The 22,039-nt window shown below is 39.9% G+C and overlaps 2 protein-coding genes across 3 annotated transcripts in view; one reads left to right on the plus strand and one right to left on the minus strand.

Annotated features, from left to right (window-relative positions):
• aff1 (AF4/FMR2 family, member 1) overlaps positions 1-9,220 on the plus strand; it is a 33,589-nt gene extending 24,369 nt beyond the window's left edge. For both annotated transcript variants that reach the window (XM_030149857.1, XM_030149858.1), the window contains exons 13-19: positions 1,325-1,388; positions 1,619-1,755; positions 3,169-3,240; positions 3,364-3,457; positions 5,070-5,101; positions 5,235-5,461; positions 8,223-9,220. In XM_030149857.1, coding sequence (XP_030005717.1) covers positions 1,325-1,388; positions 1,619-1,755; positions 3,169-3,240; positions 3,364-3,457; positions 5,070-5,101; positions 5,235-5,461; positions 8,223-8,347 — 751 coding nt within the window. In that variant the 3' untranslated portion in view covers positions 8,348-9,220. The remainder of the gene's footprint in view (positions 1-1,324; positions 1,389-1,618; positions 1,756-3,168; positions 3,241-3,363; positions 3,458-5,069; positions 5,102-5,234; positions 5,462-8,222) is intronic.
• A 7,719-nt stretch (positions 9,221-16,939) lies between these two features.
• LOC115430142 (macrophage mannose receptor 1) overlaps positions 16,940-22,039 on the minus strand; it is a 54,462-nt gene continuing 49,362 nt past the window's right edge. The window contains exons 39-42 of the mRNA XM_030150038.1: positions 21,955-22,039; positions 21,743-21,808; positions 19,170-19,321; positions 16,940-17,135 (exon numbers count right to left, since the gene is read on the minus strand). The exon at positions 21,955-22,039 is cut by the window's right edge and continues 98 nt beyond it. Coding sequence (XP_030005898.1) covers positions 17,091-17,135; positions 19,170-19,321; positions 21,743-21,808; positions 21,955-22,039 — 348 coding nt within the window. The 3' untranslated portion in view covers positions 16,940-17,090. The remainder of the gene's footprint in view (positions 17,136-19,169; positions 19,322-21,742; positions 21,809-21,954) is intronic.

Below are 22,039 nucleotides of genomic sequence, written 5' to 3' on the forward strand. Positions count from 1 at the left end.
TAGATGAAGCAATGGAAAGAGTTTCCCATTGTATAAAGTGACAACAGTGCTAAAGGGGTCATATTTGCTTTTTTAAACAGAATTCTTCATTTTCCCACATTTCCCTGTGGTCTCCATAAACTGTAAATGCTCTGTTTGGGTCTGAGTTCTTCATTCATTCAGCTCCACAGGTCCATCTTCAACCCTATTTCTGAGTAATGACACCAGAAAGGTCGTTTTGAGCGTTGGCCCTTTAAATGCAAATGAACCACTTCAGGCCCCGCCCCCTCCAGGTTGTTTCCCGTGCTGCTCTGTCCCATTTCTCCGTACTCAGAGAAATGTTCATCGGAAGTCTTGACCTTGTATGTGCAAATGTCCTGACGCAACAAATTAAGCAGGAATTCAAACAGGTTGTAGAAATCCACTCGATTTTTGCCAAAATTAATATAAAGATAGCTTTGCAGCACCTGGAGGGTTCAAATTCAATCTTTTTAAATTATTAGTGTCCCCAAATACACAAATAAATGTACTAAAGACTAATAAAAGTGGGTTTAGCAAAATATGACCCCCTTAAAGTGTAACCAAATATCTTGAAATTTTGGTATTAAGTACATTTAGCCAAATGTTGGTTATACAGGGTGTCCGCAAAGTCTCTTTACAATTTAAAAAATTTATTGCAAAAGTAATTGATGAGAAAAGCAATTAATCAGATTAGTTACATGTACTCAGTGGTTATCAGAGTTTTTAGTCACATTGTGGGATCATGAGCAATTGAGTCATTGATCCAGTTTTGTTCAACGAGAGATCAACTACTTGACCGTTTGACTGAGTATGTGTCACCACAGCTGGACAGTCACTGCTACAGCCAACGTGACAAGAAATCCACTACTGATTAAATGTGCTTTGAGCAACTAATGGTGCCCATACAGAGGGGGATTAAATGAGGCCAAAAACCTCAAAATCTACTTTTCATTTTGTAACCAGAAAAGCACTCGGAGAGCACAGACCTCCGCCGAGGCAGATCAGCCCCCCCCCCCCCCCCCCCCCCCCCCCCCACACACACACACACACACACACACACACACACAAATACAAACACACACAGTTTTCATTCCAAATCCGTCCATAAATGTATGACTTCTCTTGTTATCAGACAAACAGACGAACAAACCCCGATGAAAACATAACCTGGTGGAGGTAACAATGTCCACAGATTTGTCTATTCATTTCTTCTGTAATAAACGTGTTAAATTGTACAGACTTTATGGACACCCTGTATTGTTAACGGCACTTGGAGAATAGATATTGTTCACGTTTCTCCTCATACGGCGTCTTTCTGCTCTAGACAATATCCAGTCAAGCATTACATAAAGGAAGCTAAAAGACTGAAGCACAAAGCTGATGCAGAGGTAGGCTTTCCCTTGGGTTTTACTACATTAACAAATCATTAATTTAATGAGATGACCTCAGTCCATGTATGTGTCCATGTTTTATTACCCCGCCCCCCAAAGGGGAGGCAAGGGGTATTGTTTTTGTTGGTTCGGTTTGTTTCTTTGTTAGATGGTTAACCCTGCAGCAGTGAGGGGTGGGGTTTGTTGTGCCTGACACCACTTGTTTATTTATTTATTTATTTTAATAGTCGGATAAGCTCAGTAAAGTTTTCAACTACCTGGATGCGGCTCTGTACTTTATCGAGAGTGGGAACGCAATGGAAAAAGACCCACAGATCTCACTGTCTTCATACACAATGTTTGCAGAGACTGTGGAGCTCCTCAAGTAAGAACTCACACTCAGTGATACGTGCAATTCTGTACCAGATTAAAAGGATTCATATGTTTTAGAACAGCAGTAGTATATTTCATTAGCCTCATGGCACAATTTCCTCAGTCATATTTTTGGCCAAGCTGTAATATCTGCATAACTGTACTCTCCTAACACTGCTGCTTTATTTTATGCGGATCTGTAATAACTCTGGGCTAAAGTAATTACTCTGGTTTCTTCCTGCTCTACTGCTTCCCTCAATTACATCCTCTGAATCACTTCCCATAATGTGCAATAATCCCTCAAATGTGAATTATGTCCAGTGAGTATAAGCATGCAATGATCTTCTGTCCTGCAGTAACAAGGCACTATTTATTTAGTATTTATCTAAAATACATGTACTATTTTTATATAGACCTGGTTCATAGGTATACATACTGTTAACACTGTTCATAGATACACATACTGTTAATACTGTAAATTGCACCTACTCATATTTTATCCAGTTTTATTTTATATATTTTATTCTACTAAGCTCTATTCTTATGTTACGTTGTTGAATTGTAATTTTTTTTTTAAGTGTGCTAAGACCTTGTGTTTTTTTTGTTTTTTTTTTGGTATACCATTGTGTAAACAATGGACGTTCCATGTTGTGCACTGGATTTTATTAGTTAGTATAGGTAAAGAATCTAAATTTATTACCATATCTTAAAGCAAGTAAAAATCTAAGGCTAGTCTAATAGTAGCAATGCACTGCACTTTAAGTGTCACAGGTGTCTCGACATAGTCCATACATATTATGTACACATATATTTACAGACAAGAATGAGGGTGTTGACGACAGACAAAAAACATAAAATAAAGTATAATTACTTGAAGGCGCACAGCCTTTTTATATTTTCTTATCTTATTTTTTAGTTTTTGTAATTTTATATTTCCTCTATTTTTTTCTGTAGTACTAGTGTTTGTAATATTGCTGCACTGACTGGAGTTGCACTACTAATTTCATTGTACACACAATGACAAATTCTGTTCTATTCTAATCTAATCTGTTCTATTCTATTCTGTCCTATTCTGTTCTGTTCTATTCTATACTGTTCTGTTCTATACTGTTCTATTGTATTCTATTCTGTTCTATTCTGTTCTGTTCTATTCTATACTGTTCTGTTCTATACTGTTCTGTTGTATTCTATTCTATTGTGTTCTGTTCTATTCTACTCTGTTCTGGTCTGTTGTGTTCTACTCTATTCTATTCTGTTTTATACTGTTCTGTTCTATTGTGTTCTGTTCTATTCTATTCTATTCTATTCTATTCTATATCACAATTTGGCCAAAAATATGACTTGGGTAATTATGCTATGAGGCTAATGATGTGTTTGGAGTGTATTTGTGTGTGCAGTGTTTAAAGGTGTGCTGTCATCATCACAGGTTCGTACTGAAACTTTTAAGCTCAGCAGGCAGTTGTACGTCACCCACGGAAAAGGATTTCTTAGCTTTATGGTACGGCCTCCAAATGACAGAGATAATACTGCATAAATATAAATATTGCACCTTTTTATTGTGACTCATGTTGGATTCATGGAAACTCTTCTTTGATGAGAAACACTTGGTTCTATTTTTCAGTTTGAGGTGTCAGTCTCTCCTGCAGATGGCCATGTTTCGCTGCAAACAGAAAACTGCACTCAAGTATTCAAAAACCCTCACTGACCACTTTAACGTAAGTCTGACGGTATTACCAATGTTCTTAACCCTTTAGAGTTCACTCAGAGAAATACGGTCAAATTCAAATTTTAAACCTTAGTGTGTTATTGGAGGATAACAATACTTTATTACTTTTGTGAAACAAAAAAATATATATATTGTCATGTAGAAAACCGAGGTTAATGAAGTTACTATATTTTGTTCCTTATCCATAAGTGGCAAAAAAAATCCAAGAACTATATGTAAAAAAACAAAACAAAAAAACAAAACAAGAAAAAGACATAAGGTGAAAGGAGCGTCTATTTTAGAACATTAGACTAACATAAGTGCTGATCCAGACCCCTGTCCACTGTGAAATTTTTACATTTTCCTATTGTTTTGTAGAAAATCAAGGTCAATTAATTTACCATATTTGGTTCCTTACCCGTAAGTGGCAAAAAAAAAAAAAAAGTACAAGTAAAACACACATAAGGTGGAAGGAATCTGTATTTTAGAACATTGGAACATCGCTTTTACACTGAACAAAAATATAAACGCACCACTTTTGTTTTTGCTCCCATTTTTCATGAGCTGAACTCAAAGATCTAAAACTTTTTCTGTGTACACACAAGGTTTATTTCTCTCAAATATTGTTCACAAATCTGTCTAAATTTGTGTTAGTGAACACTTGTTCTTTGCTGAGATAATCCATCCACCTCACAGGTGTGGCAGATCAAGAGGCTGATTAGACAGCAGGATTTTTGCACAGGTGTGCCTTAGGCTGGCCACAATAAAAGGCCACTCCAAAATGTGCAGTTTTATCACACAGCACAATACCACAGATGTCACAAGTTTTGAGGGAATATGCACTGGTCATGCTGACTTCAGGAATCTCCACCAGAGCTTTTGCCTGTGAATTGAATGTTCATTTCTCTACCATAAGCCATCTCCAAAGCTGTTTCAGAGAATTCATGAAGACTGTGCGAGGAAAATGGTGGTCACACCAAATACTGACTGGTTTTCTGACCCCCCTGGACCACCCAATACAGTAAAAGTGCACATTTTAGAGTGGCCTTTTATTGTGGCCAGCCTAAGTCACACCTGTGCAATAATCCTGCTGTCTAATCAGCATCTTGATCTGCCACACCTGTGAGGTGGATGGATTATCTCAGCAAAGAAGAAGTGTTCACTAACACAGATTTAGACAAATTTATGAACAATATTTGAGAGAAATAGGCCTTTTGTGTACATAGAAAAAGTTTTAGATCTTTCAGTTCAGCTCATGAAAAATGGGAGCAAAAACAAAAGTGGTGCATTTATATTTTTTTTCAGTGTAGAACATTCAAACATAAATGATCCCTTTGAACATCATTCTTTACGTTAGCACCATTACTGCAGGGTACTGAACAAAGCACGGGTGGACCTGACAGACCTTGCAGACCACAGTGGACCTGACAGACCCTAGAGACCACATTGGACCTGAGACTGGTGACTCACTGTCCTCACTGGGACTGTTACTGTCACTGTCGTGTAATGTGTACAGAAATGACCAAAAATAGTCACTTGACCGATAAAGGGTTAATGTAGTCACCTGTATGTGTCTCAGACGACTGAGTATCAGGGTTTTGTTTCTTTTAAATGTCTTTTAGAGTTCTGCACAAGCCACACCGGATCGTTCCAAGTAAGTCATCTAGTCCTCCATCAGGGCTGTATCTGTTTTTCAATTCAATATCTTAATTCATGGTCGTATGTCGTAGTCGATCCACATCTCGGAGCGTATTCCTGAATACACCCTCAATTCCTTGTCCTTTTAGAGGCAAAGACACCCCGTCAACCGTCTCTCCAGCCAACACACCCAGCAGCTCAGGTCCTGGATCCACCCACAGCTCTGCAGGCTGTGTGGTGGGTCCGCTCAGCAGCACCGTGGCCGTTCCCCAGGCCATCGAACAAGTGGCTTTCACCTACGTCAACATCACAACGTTACTGTTAAGCGCTCATGAGCTGTGGGAGCAGGCTGAGGAGTTGGCACATAAAGGCACTGGTAAGAAGATATGGAGGGAAACTGCATATGACTGTCAAAAGGAGCCGGCATTGAGTAGAATATATTTTGAATATTGAGTATATGTACTGTGGTCGCCAAAATTATGAGAACTTTCTGCAAATTTAACCCATAAGGACCCAGTGTTACTTTTCCGGCTGTTGCCAAATGAATTTTTCTCTGTATTTAACTCGGGCTGTGTATTGGCAAGAATCTGGCCATACGATACAAATCACAATACTAGGGTCATGATATGATGTATCACGATATATCATGACATTGTTAAAAAGGCTTTTTTTTTTTCTTTTTTTAAATGATTATTTCCTTGAAGAACTGAATTACAGCAGAAATCTGCACAAATACTAAACATTTTTATTTGATCCCAACAGGATCTAATGTTCTATCACAAAATGTTCCTGTGTTCAAACTGAAATTCTGTTTTACAGACATTCCAGTTTCAGATCCTGTTCAAATGTTCAGATTCTATTTGTTCACAACTAACATCAGAACAGGATTTGAGTTCAGTCCCAACAAAGGAACCAACATTATTGAATAAAAGAGTGTTAAAGAATAATAAATAAGATATAAACAATAAAGAAAACCAAAAAAACAAAAATGAACCTTCACCATATCTGCATTTGAATAAATACCTAAAAATATCAATACAGTACTTTTTAATATCGATACAGTATTGTGAACTGAAATATCGCGATATATTGCAGAGCCGATATTTTCGAACACCCCTATTCTTATACCAGCTCAAATGTGCTCAGAGCTCTTCTGTGTGTCTGTGTTCATATTAAATCAGTCTCAGTGAATCCAAAGGAACTTTGTGTTGGTAAATGACAGTTGTTCAAATGGACAGGATTTCAGTTCTGTTCAACATGTTGATGCTCATATGAACTATGTTTTCAGCTCCAAAATGAACCATTTCAGCACAATTAATGCTATATTTTCATGTCACAAATGGACAAGTTCTATTTGAACTGAACTGAGCTGAAAAACAAATCTTCTGTTCTTTTGGATTCCCCAGTTTTTCTTCCCAGATTCTCTCCTCCATATCACATGTTTTATTTGTACAGGTTCAATCTGGAGTATGGTGCTGATCCATCCTGCTTCTGTTCCACCAATACATACATGAAGAATGGCACACAGCACTGTTTACATCAACACTTTTACAATAGGAAGCATTTTTAGACACAAAGAACAATTCTAGATTGTTCTTTCCTCTTTAGTCTGATGCTAAACTATCCAATAAATAATAGTGCTCCTAGTTTTTGCACAGGGATCATTAGTGTAAACGCTGACATGGCTGCAGAGCATCAGTATGATGGGATCCACAACAACCATGTCACATCCGTCCACTGACACATTTAGTGTTTTTGTGTCAGCTGGGATTGTTTTAGATCCACAATACCAACATTTATGAAGAAGAACACAATTAGCAATAGGAAGTCTAGAAGTTTATTCCTAATAAAGTACTGGGACTGACCAGAGCATCATGGGTAATGTCACGTCCGTCCACCAGCAAAAGTTTTCACATCCACGTGCTATTCCAAATCCAATATTTATGAAAATAGAGCTTCCACTGTCAGAGAATATCAGTAGTCTGTGCACAAATGGATTAGCATTATTTACACACACTTCTGTGACTGTAGGACAACTGTTTTTTGGGGGGTTTTTTGACAAAAATGGACACTCATTTGACCCCCTAAGAAATTTTAGCTGATACACATTCAGAACAATAAGACCTGACGTTGTTGATTAGATTTGAATATTTTGTATAATTTCACTTATGGTCTTAACCCATAAAGAGCCAGTGCTACTTTTGTGCCATTTCCCAAATGAATTTTTCCCTGTTTTTAACCTTTCTTAACTGATTTATCACCATTTATTGCAATATTATTATCTTCTGTTATTTGTATTTTTTTTTTTTTTTTTCAGTCCAAATCAGGTATTTTCCTGCGTTTAATAATGTAGATCAGAATGTCAAACTCATGTTAGTTCAGTTCCACATTCAGCTAAATTTGATGTGCAGTGGGCCGAACCAGTCAAATAATAACAGAATAATATAGAAATAATGTCAACTCCAGACTTTTCTCTATGCTTTAGAGTGAAAAAAGTAAATATACATTATGAAAAGGTTAACATCTACAAACTATCCTTTCAATGTGAATAACATGAACAAACTGAAACAATAAGTGTAATTTGAACACTATTCTGCCTCAGTTTATCATTTCCACATGTACATTATAACTTACAGATCACAGTGGCTCTACAAACACAAAATATTTATTAACAGACAGAATATTGGTACATTGCATTTCTCTTAACACATTTCAGGTTGTTCATATTTGTTCAGGTTATTCACTTTTTTTGTGAAATTATACTTTGTTTTAGTGTAAATACATGAAAATATTTACAAACAGAAACATTCATAGTTGTCATTATATCTCTGTTATTCTGATAGTATTTGACTGGTCTGATCCACTGCAGATTGAATTAGTCTGAATGTGGAACCTGAACTAAAAGGATTGTTCATATCTTCAGTGTAATTTTTGCATTTCACAAATTCATCCCCTGGGCCGGATTTGGCTCCTGGGCCGCATGTTTGACACCTGTGATGTAGATGTTCTCTCGACAGAAGTCCAACTCCCATTTATTCACGTCACCAAGATACATCAGATGACTTCATTTTTACTTTTACTAAGCAACAAAACACTGAGTACTTGTAATGTTGATTTAATGCTCTGACATGTTTCAGGTTTGCTGACGGAGCTGGACTCAGTTGTGGGTCGACTGAGCCTGACGTCGAGTATGAACGCCATGGTCCGTTACACACGACAAGGTCTTCACTGGCTGAGGACGGACGGCCAAAAGGTAAAATGACTCAACAAGCTGCTCCTCCTGCTGGAACAAAAACATGCAGACCCTTCCAGCTGCCTCTCACCCTGTACCTCATGTCAGATGTGGTGACGCCCACCTCAGCCCTTCTTCATGTCAGATGTGGTGACGCCCACCTCAGCCCTTCTTCATGTCAGATGTGGTGACGCCCACCTCAGCCCTTCTTCATGTCAGATGTGGTGACGCCCACCTCAGCCCTTCCTCATGTCAGACGTGGTGACGCCCACCTCAGCCCTTCTTCATGTCAGATGTGGTGACGCCCACCTCAGCCCTTCCTCATGTCAGACGTGGTGACGCCCACCTCAGCCCTTCTTCATGTCAGATGTGGTGACGCCCACCTCAGCCCTTCTTCATGTCAGATGTGGTGATGCCCACCTCAGCCCTTCCTCATGTCAGATGTGGTGACGCCCACCTCAGCCCTTCTTCATGTCAGATGTGGTGACGCCCACCTCAGCCCTTCTTCATGTCAGATGTGGTGATGCCCACCTCAGCCCTTCCTCATGTCAGATGTGGTGACGCCCACCTCAGCCCTTCTTCATGTCAGATGTGGTGACGCCCACCTCAGCCCTTCTTCATGTCAGATGTGGTGACGCCCACCTCAGCCCTTCTTCATGTCAGATGTGGTGACGCCCACCTCAGCCCTTCTTCATGTCAGATGTGGTGATGCCCACCTCAGCCCTTCCTCATGTCAGATGTGGTGACGCCCACCTCAGCCCTTCTTCATGTCAGATGTGGTGACGCCCACCTCAGCCCTTCTTCATGTCAGATGTGGTGACGCCCACCTCAGCCCTTCTTCATGTCAGATGTGGTGACGCCCACCTCAGCCCTTCTTCATGTCAGATGTGGTGACGCCCACCTCAGCCCTTCTTCATGTCAGATGTGGTGACGCCCACCTCAGCGCTTCCTCAGGCTGCACTTCACACCCACTTGCTCTCATCTCATCAGAAGACGGACAAAAGCGTAGCCTTATATTTTGTTGTTAGATGTGCGAATGTCCAAGTAAGCCAAAGAGATCAAAAGCACTTCTTGATTATTTATTTCCACTTTGGTATTTCAGTAGGTCTCTTTTTTTTATATAGAAGGGCTACATCGGACACATTCTAAGGTTGAATTTACTGAATATAGTAGTAGCGCATCATAATGCGTACAAATCAGGGCTATATCGAAAAGGAACATTAACTCAGTTTGGCTGAAAGTGCAGCCAAAAAAATAACCAAAGCAGTGTGAGTCTGTTCCACAAGTGCCATGAGGCGGTAATGATGATGATTGTACAGAGGGGGTTGTGTTTGATCAGGTCCTAGACATATTTAAACTAGAGCCCATATTAGCCATGTCAATCTGTCACTGAGATACATGTGTGTCTCCCATACAAGGGAAGTATACGGTTTATCTGGATATGAACATTAATATTTACATTTCTCAACTGATTTCAGTGCATCATTTGTTGACTTTTTAGCCCAGACTTATTATGAAATATCTGGGTTTAAAAATTAACTTTTTTCTTCCCCACATTGATGCACTGGAAAAAATCTAAATCTGACCAAGTGTGTTTTTCTCATTTCTAGTCCAAATATGTCATCACATTTAAAATCAGACATAATCACCTAAAGAGGAACTTTCCAGTGAGATATATGAACTGATTTTAAGACAACAGATTTGAAAATCTGAGTTCAAGAAATCCTACCAAGATAATTTTCACTTGTTCCATTGGCAGATTTTTTTCAAGCAAAATAATCTGCCAATGGAACAAGTGAAAATTATCTTTTGATGATTTATCACCATTTATTGTAATATGATCCTCTGTATTTTGTTTTTTCAGTGACAATCAGGTTTTTTCCTATATTTAATTTACTGACCAGGAAGATATTCATAAAAGCTCAGTTGAAGGTTATTTTGTAACATGTTTTATTTTTGCTTGAATTAAGCAAAAAAAAATCTTGAATTAAGCAAAACAAAAAAATCTGCCAATAGAACAAGTGAAAATTATCTTGGTAAGATTTCTTGAACTAAGATTTTCAAGATTTATTGTCTAAAAATCAGTTCTTATATCTCAGTGAAAAGTTCCTCTTCAGGTGATTCTGTCTGATTTTAAATGTGATGAGATATTTTGACTAGAAATGAGAAAAATACACTTGGTCAGATTTAGATTTTTGCAGTGTAGACACAGAACATCAAGTTAAGGTGGTGTTTAAGCAGAAAAAGCATGACTGTATTTACAGGGTAAATCTGACGCTCCAGAACAGCGGAAACACTGGGGCGTGTTCAAGCAACCAATGTGGCGTCTAGACAACTTTTGTCCAAAATTCTGACATTACAAATACATTTTCTTATCAGTCTTTCTTGTAATTATAGAGAGGCTGAATGGAAAAAGCCCTGAAACACTAAAGACTGCGCAGAAGTATCATTCCCACATTTCGCAGCTGATTTTATTTCTATTAAAATTATGTAATTTTCATTTAATTCTTATGTTTTAGGATAAAAAATTGGTTTGATTTGGATTCAGGGATTCTGTTTTTTTTTTTCTTTTTTTTTTTAAATTGACATGGTTTTTCCTCACAAAAATCCTTGTCACAGAGGGCAGCGGCCATTTTTGATCACATAAATGTGTTTTTTTGTCCCCCCCCCCCCCCCATTTTTATTAAGTGTGATGGCGTGACAGCCTGATGTTTACGTTTGAAGTCAAATCTACATCAGCTGTTGCATCAGAAACACAAAGCAGCCAATGGAGGCGCTCTACCTGTGCAATATTTAGATGTATTAGATGAGGGGGGGTCCAAACTCACTTTAGTTCAGGGGCCACATGCTCTCAATATGATCTGAAAGGGGTCAGAGCGGTAAAATAATAACATAATAACCTGTAACTAATGTCAACTCCGAACATTTCTTTGTGTTTTAGAGCGAAAAACGTAAAATTGCACAATGAAAATGTTTACATCTGACAACTATTCTTTAAAAAATGTGAATAATATTGAAATTTATTCCGAAAAATCAGTGTAATTTTAACATCATTCTGCCTCAGTTTCTCATTTCCACATGTACATTATAACTTACAGATCACAGTGGATCTACAAACGCACAAAACATTTAATAGCAGGCAGAATATTGTTAATATTCGACTTCTTTTTAGACATTTCAGGTTGTTCATATTTGTTCAGGTTCTGCACTGTTTTGTGAAAGGATAGTTTATAAATGTAATAATGTCATTTTAGTATTTTACTGGTCTGACCCACATGGGATTGAATTGGGCTGAATGTTGCCCCTGAACTAAAATGATATGTTCTTTAATATCTTAAGTGTCATTTTTTGCATTTCACAAACTCATCTCACGGGTGGAATTGGACCCTTTGACTTTTTCCACACTAAAACTGAGTATTTTGGATTAAGACAGGGGCGTCAAACTCATTTTAATGCAGGAGCCACATTCAGCCCGAGCAGACCAGTAAAATAATAACCCAAGAGTTTCCCTTAGTTTTAGTGTGAAAAAATTCAAATTACATTATGACAAACTCATGTTATTCCAGGGGCCACATCCAGCCTAAAATGATCTGAAGTGGACTGGACCAATAAAATCATAACAATGGAAAAAAATAAAATTACATTATGATAATGTTCACATCTACAAAGTTTAATAAAAAAAAACAATCTGAATAACATGAACAACCTAAAATGTCTGAAGAAATACAGGTGCAATTTTAACACTATTCTGCCTCTGTTTATCATTTACACACATGCATTAAACTTACAGATCCCAGTGGATCTACAAATGCACAACATATTTAATAACAGGCAGAATATTGGTAAAATTGCACTTTATTCTTTTCAGACATTTCAGGTTGTTCATATTTGTTCCGATTATTGAAATGTTTGTGAAAGGGTAGTTTATAAATGCAAACATGTTCATGTAATTGAACATTTTTATACTAAAACAGAGAAAATGAGGCATTGTCATTATTTGTAGGTTATTATAATGATATTTTACTGTTCTGATCTATTTTATAACAAATTGGTCTGTATATGGAACCTGAACGATAATTATTTTTGACATCCTTGATTATTAATATCTTCAGTCTAATTTTTTTATCTAACAAATTTATCCCATGGGCCTGATTGGACCCTTTGGCGGGCCTGTTTTAGCCCACGAGCCGTATGTTTGACACCAGCGTCTTAGGACAAATAAGTGCAATTTCAACAAAATTATGTTTTGGTTTATTATTAACACAACTTACAGATCACCATGAATCTATTATTTTGTTAAAATTGAGGTTTGTTTGTTTTGTTTTTTTTTCTGAAAACATTTCAGGTTCATATTTGTTCAGTTATTCACGTTTTACTGTGAGGATAGTTTGTAAATGTATTTTCATAAAACCCTTGCCTGTTCATGTCTTTAGTGTAATTTTTTCCTTTTTTTCGTCCTGCGGGCTGTTGTTTTTTTTTTTGTTTTTTTTTGGCCCCTGGACCATATGTTTGACACCCCTGCCCTAAACTGTCACTTCACTTATTTATTTTTTTAGATCGTCATAGTTACCAGTCAGTGGATGAGATGTCACAGGAAGTTATCTGTTTCTGTGACAGTTTAGACCAGTTTAGACCAGTTGACCCCCTTTGCAGATCATGTGTTTGGATCTTCCCTCTTTGGTTCAGTCCTCTTACCCAGGGGTGTCGGACTCGTTTTAGTTCAGGGCCCACATCCAGTCTAATATAGTCTGATGTGGGCCGGACCAATAAAATAAACAGTGAAAAAGTCAAATGACATGATGGAAAGGTTTACGTCTACAAACTGTCCTTTAAAAAATGCAAATAACATCAACAACCTCAACATTTTTGAGAAAAATAGGTGCAATTTTAACAATATTATGTCTTTGACTAAAACAAAAGGAACATTTTGGAGTTGTCAGTATTAGTAGGTTCATGTGGTCATCTTCTACACGTCTAACCCAAATGAGACACAAGTAGGCCTTTGTAGGCCTTTGTAGGCCTTTGTACGGCCCTGAACTAAATTGACTGATTCATGTCTTCAGTCTAATTAGTGCCTTTCATGAAATCATCCCACGGCCCTGATCGGACCCTTTGGGGGGCCTGTTTTGGACCCTCTGGTGGGTCTGTTTTGGACCCTTTGGGGGGCCTGATTGGACCCTTTGGGGGGCCTGTTTGGACCCTCTGGTGGGCCTGTTTTGGAACCTTTGGGGGGCCTGATTGGACCCTTTGGGGGACCTGTTTTGGACCCTCTGGTGGGCCTGTTTTGGACCCTTTGGGGGGCCTGTTTTGGACCCTTTGGGGGGCCTGATTGGACCTTTTGGGGGGCCTGTTTGAACCTTTTGGGGGGCCTGTTTTGGACCCTTTGGGGGGCCTGATTGGACCTTTTGGGGGGCCTGATCGGACCTTTTGGGGGGCCTGATCGGACCTTTTGGGGGGCCTGTTTTGGACCTTTTGGGGGGCCTGTTTTGGACCCTTTGGGGGGCCTGATCGGACCTTTTGGGGGGCCTGTTTTGGACCCTTTGGGGGGCCTGATCGGACCTTTTGGGGGGCCTGTTTTGGACCTTTTGGGGGGCCTGTTTTGAACCTTTTGGGGGGCCTGATCGGACCTTTTGGGGGGCCTGTTTTGGACCTTTTGGGGGGCCTGTTTTGGACCCTTTGGGGGGCCGGATCGGACCTTTTGGGGGGCCTGTTTTGGACCTTTTGGGGGGCCTGTTTTGAACCTTTTGGGGGGCCTGATCGGACCTTTTGGGGGGCCTGTTTTGGACCTTTTGGGGGGCCTGTTTTGGACCCTTTGGGGGGCCTGATTGGACCTTTTGGGGGGCCTGTTTTGGACCTTTTGTGGGGCCTGATCGGACCTTTTGGGGGGCCTGTTTTGGACCTTTTGGGGGGCCTGTTTTGGACCTTTTGTGGGGCCTGATTGGACCCTTTTGGGGGCCTGTTTTGGCCCCCAGGCCACATGTTTGACACCCCTGATCTTAACTGTGAAGTCATAAGAGAAGAATGGGACAGTGATGCAATCATTAGAGGCGGGTCTTTCCTTCTGTCTGATGGTGGATGCGTCTCATTGGCTGTTCAGTCGACTGTCACTCATCTGATAGAAAAAGTAGCATATTTTTCATTTGTTTTTGCACCAGTGAGCTACGTTCCCGTTCGCTTTTCCTAAATATCGTGTCTACTGCGTCCGTGGGATTATAGCTCACCAACAAAGGGCACTTTTTTCCAGTGTTTGTAGTTTGATTTCAGTGTGTTACCGTTTGACTGACAGGACCACCTGTCCAAACCAGCAGGACTGTCCTCACCTTTACGCTTATTTATTCATACTTTGCAATATCGCATGAGTTTTGTCTGATTTTTTTTTTTTTTCTGTGGTGTTGACATAGTTATCAGAGGAAAACTAATGAAAGGAACACTGATTTAAAGCGGCACATCCAAATGTCTGTCTTGTACTAATTCAGTTCTGTTCAGTTTCCATGAGGAGCAACAAAGTGTCCGTGCCTTTTCTTTTTCTCACATTAATGAAGCGATCCCTTCTACGTAAATAGCGACACCGTGACGTGGGTTTTTTCTGTTTTTACACATTTTGGGCTCTTGAACAGACTGTTGGACATATGATCTTTAGAGTTCTTGGCCACAGATGTTTCACCGCCTTGGAGTTGGAACCCGTTTTGGGCGTGTAAACATTCACAGGTACAACTCCATCTCTACGTCGTTCGTGTTTCTCGTCTTTTTTTTTTTTCCAACCTGTGGCTTTATTTCCACCATATTTGCTCGTCGGTGCTTCATTTATTAATTCATCTTCAACAAGTGTTCACGTTTACTTCTTGCAAAATGTGAAGGATGATTTTTTTTTTATTTTGTGAAATATGTAAAGAATTTGTGTTGCAGTGTACAGAGATGAATAAACACCTGAAATAAATTGTTTTTATTTATTTATTTGTACAATTACTCCATTTGATACATAATACACAATGTTCAGTGAATTACTTCATAAAAACCTGTATCACGTTTAGGGATGTAACGATTACCGGTATAACGATAAACCGCGATAAAATTCCCAATGGTTAGTATTACCGTTTAAATTCTAATTATCATTATAACCGTGTTTGATTACCACACTTTGAAAACTCACGGTACTGCTCATTTCCTGGACAAGCAGCAGCATTCCAGGCGAGCATGCCAGTTTACACTGTCTATGAAAAAGAAACTCCAACAACTCCAACTTGATCTGTAAAATGCTCCAACAGTGTCCATAAGGTTCCATCTGTAATGCACATTTGTATGTTTGATGTTTACATGGTTTACATGTTTCTGCAACAGAAAGTACATTGTGCCTATTATGTTGTTTTTTCTTTAAATACAACTTGGTTAAATTATTTCAGTGTGCATATAAGTACTTCTTTAACACAATTTCAACAATACCGCGATAATAGTAGTAACCATGATAATTTTAGTCACAATAACCGTGATATGAAATTTTCATATCGTTACATCCCTAATCGCGTTACATAACACTTGTTGCACTGGTAGAATGTAAGAGTAAAATTATGATTTTTTTAATCCTTTTTCATACATCTTATATTTATTAGTTTATTACAATATGTACAAAAGATTCTTGGAACAACAGGCCTGCTGCACCAACTACAAAGAACCAACTGCACTGATGTTTTCGCTTCATTTGAGATTTGTCAAAAAATATTAGGTTGTGGATTTTTATTTACTTGCATAACACAGGATTTCACTTTTTATAATTATTTTTTAATTGCTGTGTAAAGCATCACAGTTTCTTCAATAAATTAATGCTGCAGAAAGTGACGAGTAACTCTTCACACACTTGAAGCTGCTGAGAGTCGTCATCATGGCGTCGACACGTGAGTCGACTAAATGCATATTTTTGAAATGTTTCTATTGATTGTTGAAGATAAGTATGATGTTTTTATTTTTTTGGTTTTTTTACTCTTCACCTATAGCACTATCTCCATTTCAGAACATTTTTTTCTTTATCTTTCGACCATTCTCTGATCTGGTCTTTTCTTTTCAGGTTGTTTGTGGTTTTTAACCCATAAAGACCCAGTGCTACTTAAGAGAAATATTTTGCAACTGTCACTTAAGTGCCTTGTTACCATTTATTATAATATTGCATTAAATGTAATATGCATTTTGCAGTTTTTCGGTGAAAATTATGTATTTTCCTATATTTAATTTTCTGATTGTGTAGCTGTTCGTAAAAGCTCAGAGTACAGTTGAGTTATTACATCAGAAACATAGAAAACTGAAAAAAAGTGACTTTTTCATCATTAACTGAACATTAACCCAGTGTGTCCATCCACTGTCACTGATCCAACTCCATGGGTTTGACTGGAGAAGCAATGTTGGAGAAGATGACGGTGTTTCCACGGTAACCACGGAGCCTCTGAACGTCCAAATATGGTCATATCTGATGACCATGAAAAGATGAAGAACTGTATTTACACCAGTTATTGCCATGGACTGACAGGATTAGTGGATGAACAGGTGTTAAATACTTCAGATCAGTGGATGGTTTTGGTCGTCGGGGGCTTTTTGGGTCGTTATGGGTTGCAGGGATTAGCGCTGAGTTTAGATTCTTTGGCTGTTTTTCAAAACACATGAATAAAAAAAAAACTTTGGAAGGTTGAATGGTGGAGTTGGTGAATGAGGCCCAGCGTTATCAGTGGTTTATTCCAAAAACAGACTCAGTGGATGAACTGTACAACACCTGCAGGACGTTTCAGGTTCATGTGTCCGACTCTCCGGGGAAGTTGGGGTTGGAGAAGGCGGGCTGCAACAGAACAGTGACACAACTGAGCATGTGCAAACAACAAACAGTTTACAAACACAAACAAACAAATGACTTTTACAAAATACAGAGAGGAACAGGGCTTAAGGGGGAATCTGGTCCTTTTTCATATGTGCTGATAATATCTACTTTAAATATGCATATATGAATGTATTATTCCCATAGTACTATAGAGAATATTATATGTATTTATATTACTTATGTATGTGTGTTTGTGGTTTTTTTGTTTTGTTTTTTTAGTTTTTATTAATATCTGGTTGGATAAGTTGTAAATGGGTGTTATCATATTAGTGTATATAGAAGAAAAGGATGTGTGATATTGTTATACTGTTATTATTCATACAAAGTAATTGCTATGTAGTGATCATAAGGAATAATAATAATAATAATAGTAATAGAAATAGCTTTATTTCTATAGCACCTTTAAAAACCAAGTTTACAAAGTGCTTTGACAGACAAAGCAGAAGGACACAACAGCAGGATACAAGATGCAAGTAAAGACACTAGAACAGAAAACACAATAAAAGAGATGTGGACGCAAACGCACAAACATGACACTGAACAAATGAAGGGAGTCAGAGAGAACACGACGCTGTCAAATCAATGTCAAAATAAAGGAGTGAGATAAAACAGCATCATGTATGAGAAGAGAAATGAAAAACCAAACAGGATACAATTCAAATGTAAACAATGAAAAGGGACAGACGCCACAAAAAAGCAAGTCCAGAAAAATGTGTTTGAAGAAGTGATTGAAAAGCTGTGTTCTGTCCTGGGGGAGGCCGTTCCAAAGTGGGGGGGTCCTGATGGAAAAGGCCTGGTCCCCTTTAGCTTTAAGCCTGGACTTTGGAACAGCCCCCCCCCCCAGGATGGCCCAGGCCCATTCAGGCTTTAACACAGTTCTGCCCCCCCCCCCCGCCCCCCCCCCAGGATGGCCCAGGCCCAGTCAGGCTTTAACACAGTTCTGCCCCACCCCCCCCCCCCCCCCCCCCCCCAGGATGGCCCAGGCCCATTCAGGCTTTAACACAGTTCTGCCCCATCTCCCCCCCCCCCAGGATGGCCCAGGCCCATTCAGGCTTTAACACAGTTCTGCCCCATCCCCCCCCCCCCCCCCCCCCCCCCCCAGGATGGCCCAGGCCCATTCAGGCTTTAACACAGTTCTGCCCCACCCCCGCCCCCCCCCCAGGATGGCCCAGGCCCATTCAGGCTTTAACACAGTTCTGCCCCATTTTAAAGTCATTTGGAAAAAACCCACAGGAGCCGACGGAGGGAACCAGGACTGGGCTGATGTGAGCGCATCTGTGCACAGCAGCACAAGGAAAGTACCCACGTTTGGACTTCTGCCCACTCCTTTTCAAGCATGTACAATTTCATTTTATTCATTTATTCATTCATTTATGTATGTATGTATGTATGTATTTGTTGTTTGTTTGCTCATCAGTCATTTCTGTACCAGTCCTCCTATTTTGTTGGTTGATTTTTGTTTTGATTTCACTGTCGACATGTTCCAAATTAAGATTTCATTCATTCATTCATTCATTCATCCGTTCATTCATTCATTCGTTCATTCCTTCATTCACTCGTTCATTCATTCGTTCATTCCTTCCTTCATTTGTTCATTCCTTCATTCACTCGTTCATTCATTCGTTCATTCCTTCATTCACTCGTTCATTCATTTGTTCATTCCTTCCTTCATTTGTTCATTCCTTCATTCACTCGTTCCTTCATTTGTTCATTCCTTCCTTCATTCATTCCTTCATTCACTCGTTCATTCATTTGTTCATTCCTTCCTTCATTTGTTCATTCCTTCCTTCATTCGTTCATTCCTTCCTTCATTCATTCATTCCTTCATTCACTCGTTCCTTCATTCGTTCATTCCTTCCTTCATTCATTCATTCCTTCATTCACTCGTTCCTTCATTTGTTCATTCCTTCCTTCCTTCATTCACTCGTTCATTCACTCGTTCATTCACTCATTCATTCCTTCCTTCATCCGTCTCCAGGCTGATTGGACACTCACCACCTCCACTCTGCTGTTATTGGTCGGTCTCTGTGGGAGGTTCAAGCTGCTCAGTTTGTATCCGCGGACGTTGAAGACGTAGTACAGCAGTCCGACCACCAGGCCGACCATCACCACGGCTCCGATGATGGCGCCGGCTATGACCCCCCCATCTGAACACACACACACACATCAGTACGTCAGCACATCAACATCTAAACATCACCAGAAAAAACCTGGAAAACCTGGAAAACCCGCCAAAATGAAGAACTGGTCTCGTTAGCGTGCTAGCGTAGTAGGCTCAGTCCTGTTTTTGGCCAAACGGGGACGAGTGCAGAACTCGGGCCCTGAATGGAGTTCTGGTGCAGAACGGTTTTAACCCGACTGCTGCCGGTTCTGCTTAGTGTGAAGGACACAACTAGGACACAACTAGGACACAACTAGGAAACAACTAGGACACCACTAGGACACAACTAGGACAGAACTAGGACACAACTAGGATACAACTAGGACAGAACTAGGAAACAACTAGGACACAACTAGGATACAACTAGGACACAACTAGGACACAACTAGGATACAACTAGGACACAACTAGGACACAACTAGGACACAACTAGGATACAACTAGGACAGAACTAGGAAACAACTAGGACACAACTAGGATACAACTAGGACACAACTAGGACACAACTAGGATACAACTAGGATACAACTAGGACACAACTAGGACACAACTAGGACACAACTAGGATACAACTAGGACACAACTAGGACACAACTAGGATACAACTAGGACACAACTAGGACACAACTAGGATACAACTAGGACACAACTAGGATACAACTAGGACACAACTAGGACACAACTAGGACACAACTAGGACACAACTAGGATACAACTAGGACACAACTAGGACACAACTAGGATACAACTAGGATACAACTAGGACACAACTAGGACACAACTAGGACACAACTAGGACACAACTTGGACACAACTAGGATACAACTAGGACACAACTAGGAAACAACTAGGACACAACTAGGATACAACTAGGACACAACTAGGACACAACTAGGACACAACTAGGACACAACTAGGATACAACTAGGACACAACTAGGACACAACTAGGACACAACTAGGATACAACTAGGACACAACTAGGACACAACTAGGATACAACTAGGATACAACTAGGACACAACTAGGACACAACTAGGATACAACTAGGACACAACTAGGATACAACTAGGATACAACTAGGACACAACTAGGACACAACTAGGACACAACTAGGATACAACTAGGACACAACTAGGACACAACTAGGATACAACTAGGATACAACTAGGACACAACTAGGATACAACTAGGACACAACTAGGATACAACTAGGATACAACTAGGACACAACTAGGAAACAACTAGGACACAACTAGGATACAACTAGGACAGAACTAGGACACAACTAGGAAACAACTAGGATACAACTAGGATACAACTAGGACACAACTAGGAAACAACTAGGACACAACTAGGATACAACTAGGACACAACTAGGATACAACTAGGACAGAACTAGGACACAACTAGGACACAACTAGGATACAACTAGGACACAACTAGGAAACAACTAGGACACAACTAGGATACAACTAGGACAGAACTAGGAAACAACTAGGACACAACTAGGAAACAACTAGGACACAACTAGGACACAACTAGGATACAACTAGGATACAACTAGGACACAACTAGGACACAACTAGGATACAACTAGGACACAACTAGGACACAACTAGGATACAACTAGGACACAACTAGGATACAACTAGGACAGAACTAGGACACAACTAGGATACAACTAGGACAGAACTAGGAAACAACTAGGACACAACTAGGAAACAACTAGGACACAACTAGGACACAACTAGGACACAACTAGGATACAACTAGGACACAACTAGGACACAACTAGGATACAACTAGGACACAACTAGGAAACAACTAGGACACAACTAGGATACAACTAGGATACAACTAGGACACAACTAGGACACAACTAGGACACAACTAGGAAACAACTAGGACACCACTAGGACAGAACTAGGACATAACTAGGAAACAACTAGGACACAACTAGGACACAACTAGGAAACAACTAGGACACAACTAGGACACAACTAGGACACATTTGGTTGGATTTCATCTCCCTTGATGACCAACATAGTGCCCCCACCCCCCACCCCCCCCCACCCCAGTGGAAGAGCCCTGTGGACTTCAGCTTCTCTGTCAGTATTATACGTCATCCACACGGGGGCGCTTTAGGTACAAATCACTTTTTGGAACATAAATCTTGAGCACAAAAGTTAGAGTTAGGGCTTAGTTAAGGTTAGGGTTAGGATTTGGTTACATTAGATTAGATTACATTACACTGGATTACATTACATTACATTGAATTGGATTCCATTGGATTAGATAGACTTGTATGGAGGGTTTGGGCAGAGCCCTCAGGAACTGGAGCCTGAAGTGTGGTGGTACCAGCAGTGGACCTGGATGTGAAGGAGCGGTGTGGGACTGACACTTACCGTCGGGGGTGGTCGGTGGGCCGTCGGTGGGAATAATCGGAGTTCCTTGGGCATTGGTTGAGTAGACTGTAAAAGAGCGAGAGCAGAGGCTGTTCATGTGTTCATCCTGTCCACGTGTTCTGACCACTTCATCTGAACTAGTGCTGAAACCAACGCTGCGGAGATCGCAGTTCTCTACGCTTCGACGGAACATGAAAACCATAAACCCTTACACTGACGGTGTCGACATGCGAAGCCTCTCTTCTGCAGGCAGTTGTTGTCGTTCCAGTGTCCGTCGGGGTACATCTCCACACAGTT

This window comes from Sphaeramia orbicularis, chromosome 12, assembly GCF_902148855.1.
Source record: "Sphaeramia orbicularis chromosome 12, fSphaOr1.1, whole genome shotgun sequence".
Lineage (NCBI taxonomy): Eukaryota > Metazoa > Chordata > Actinopteri > Kurtiformes > Apogonidae > Sphaeramia > Sphaeramia orbicularis.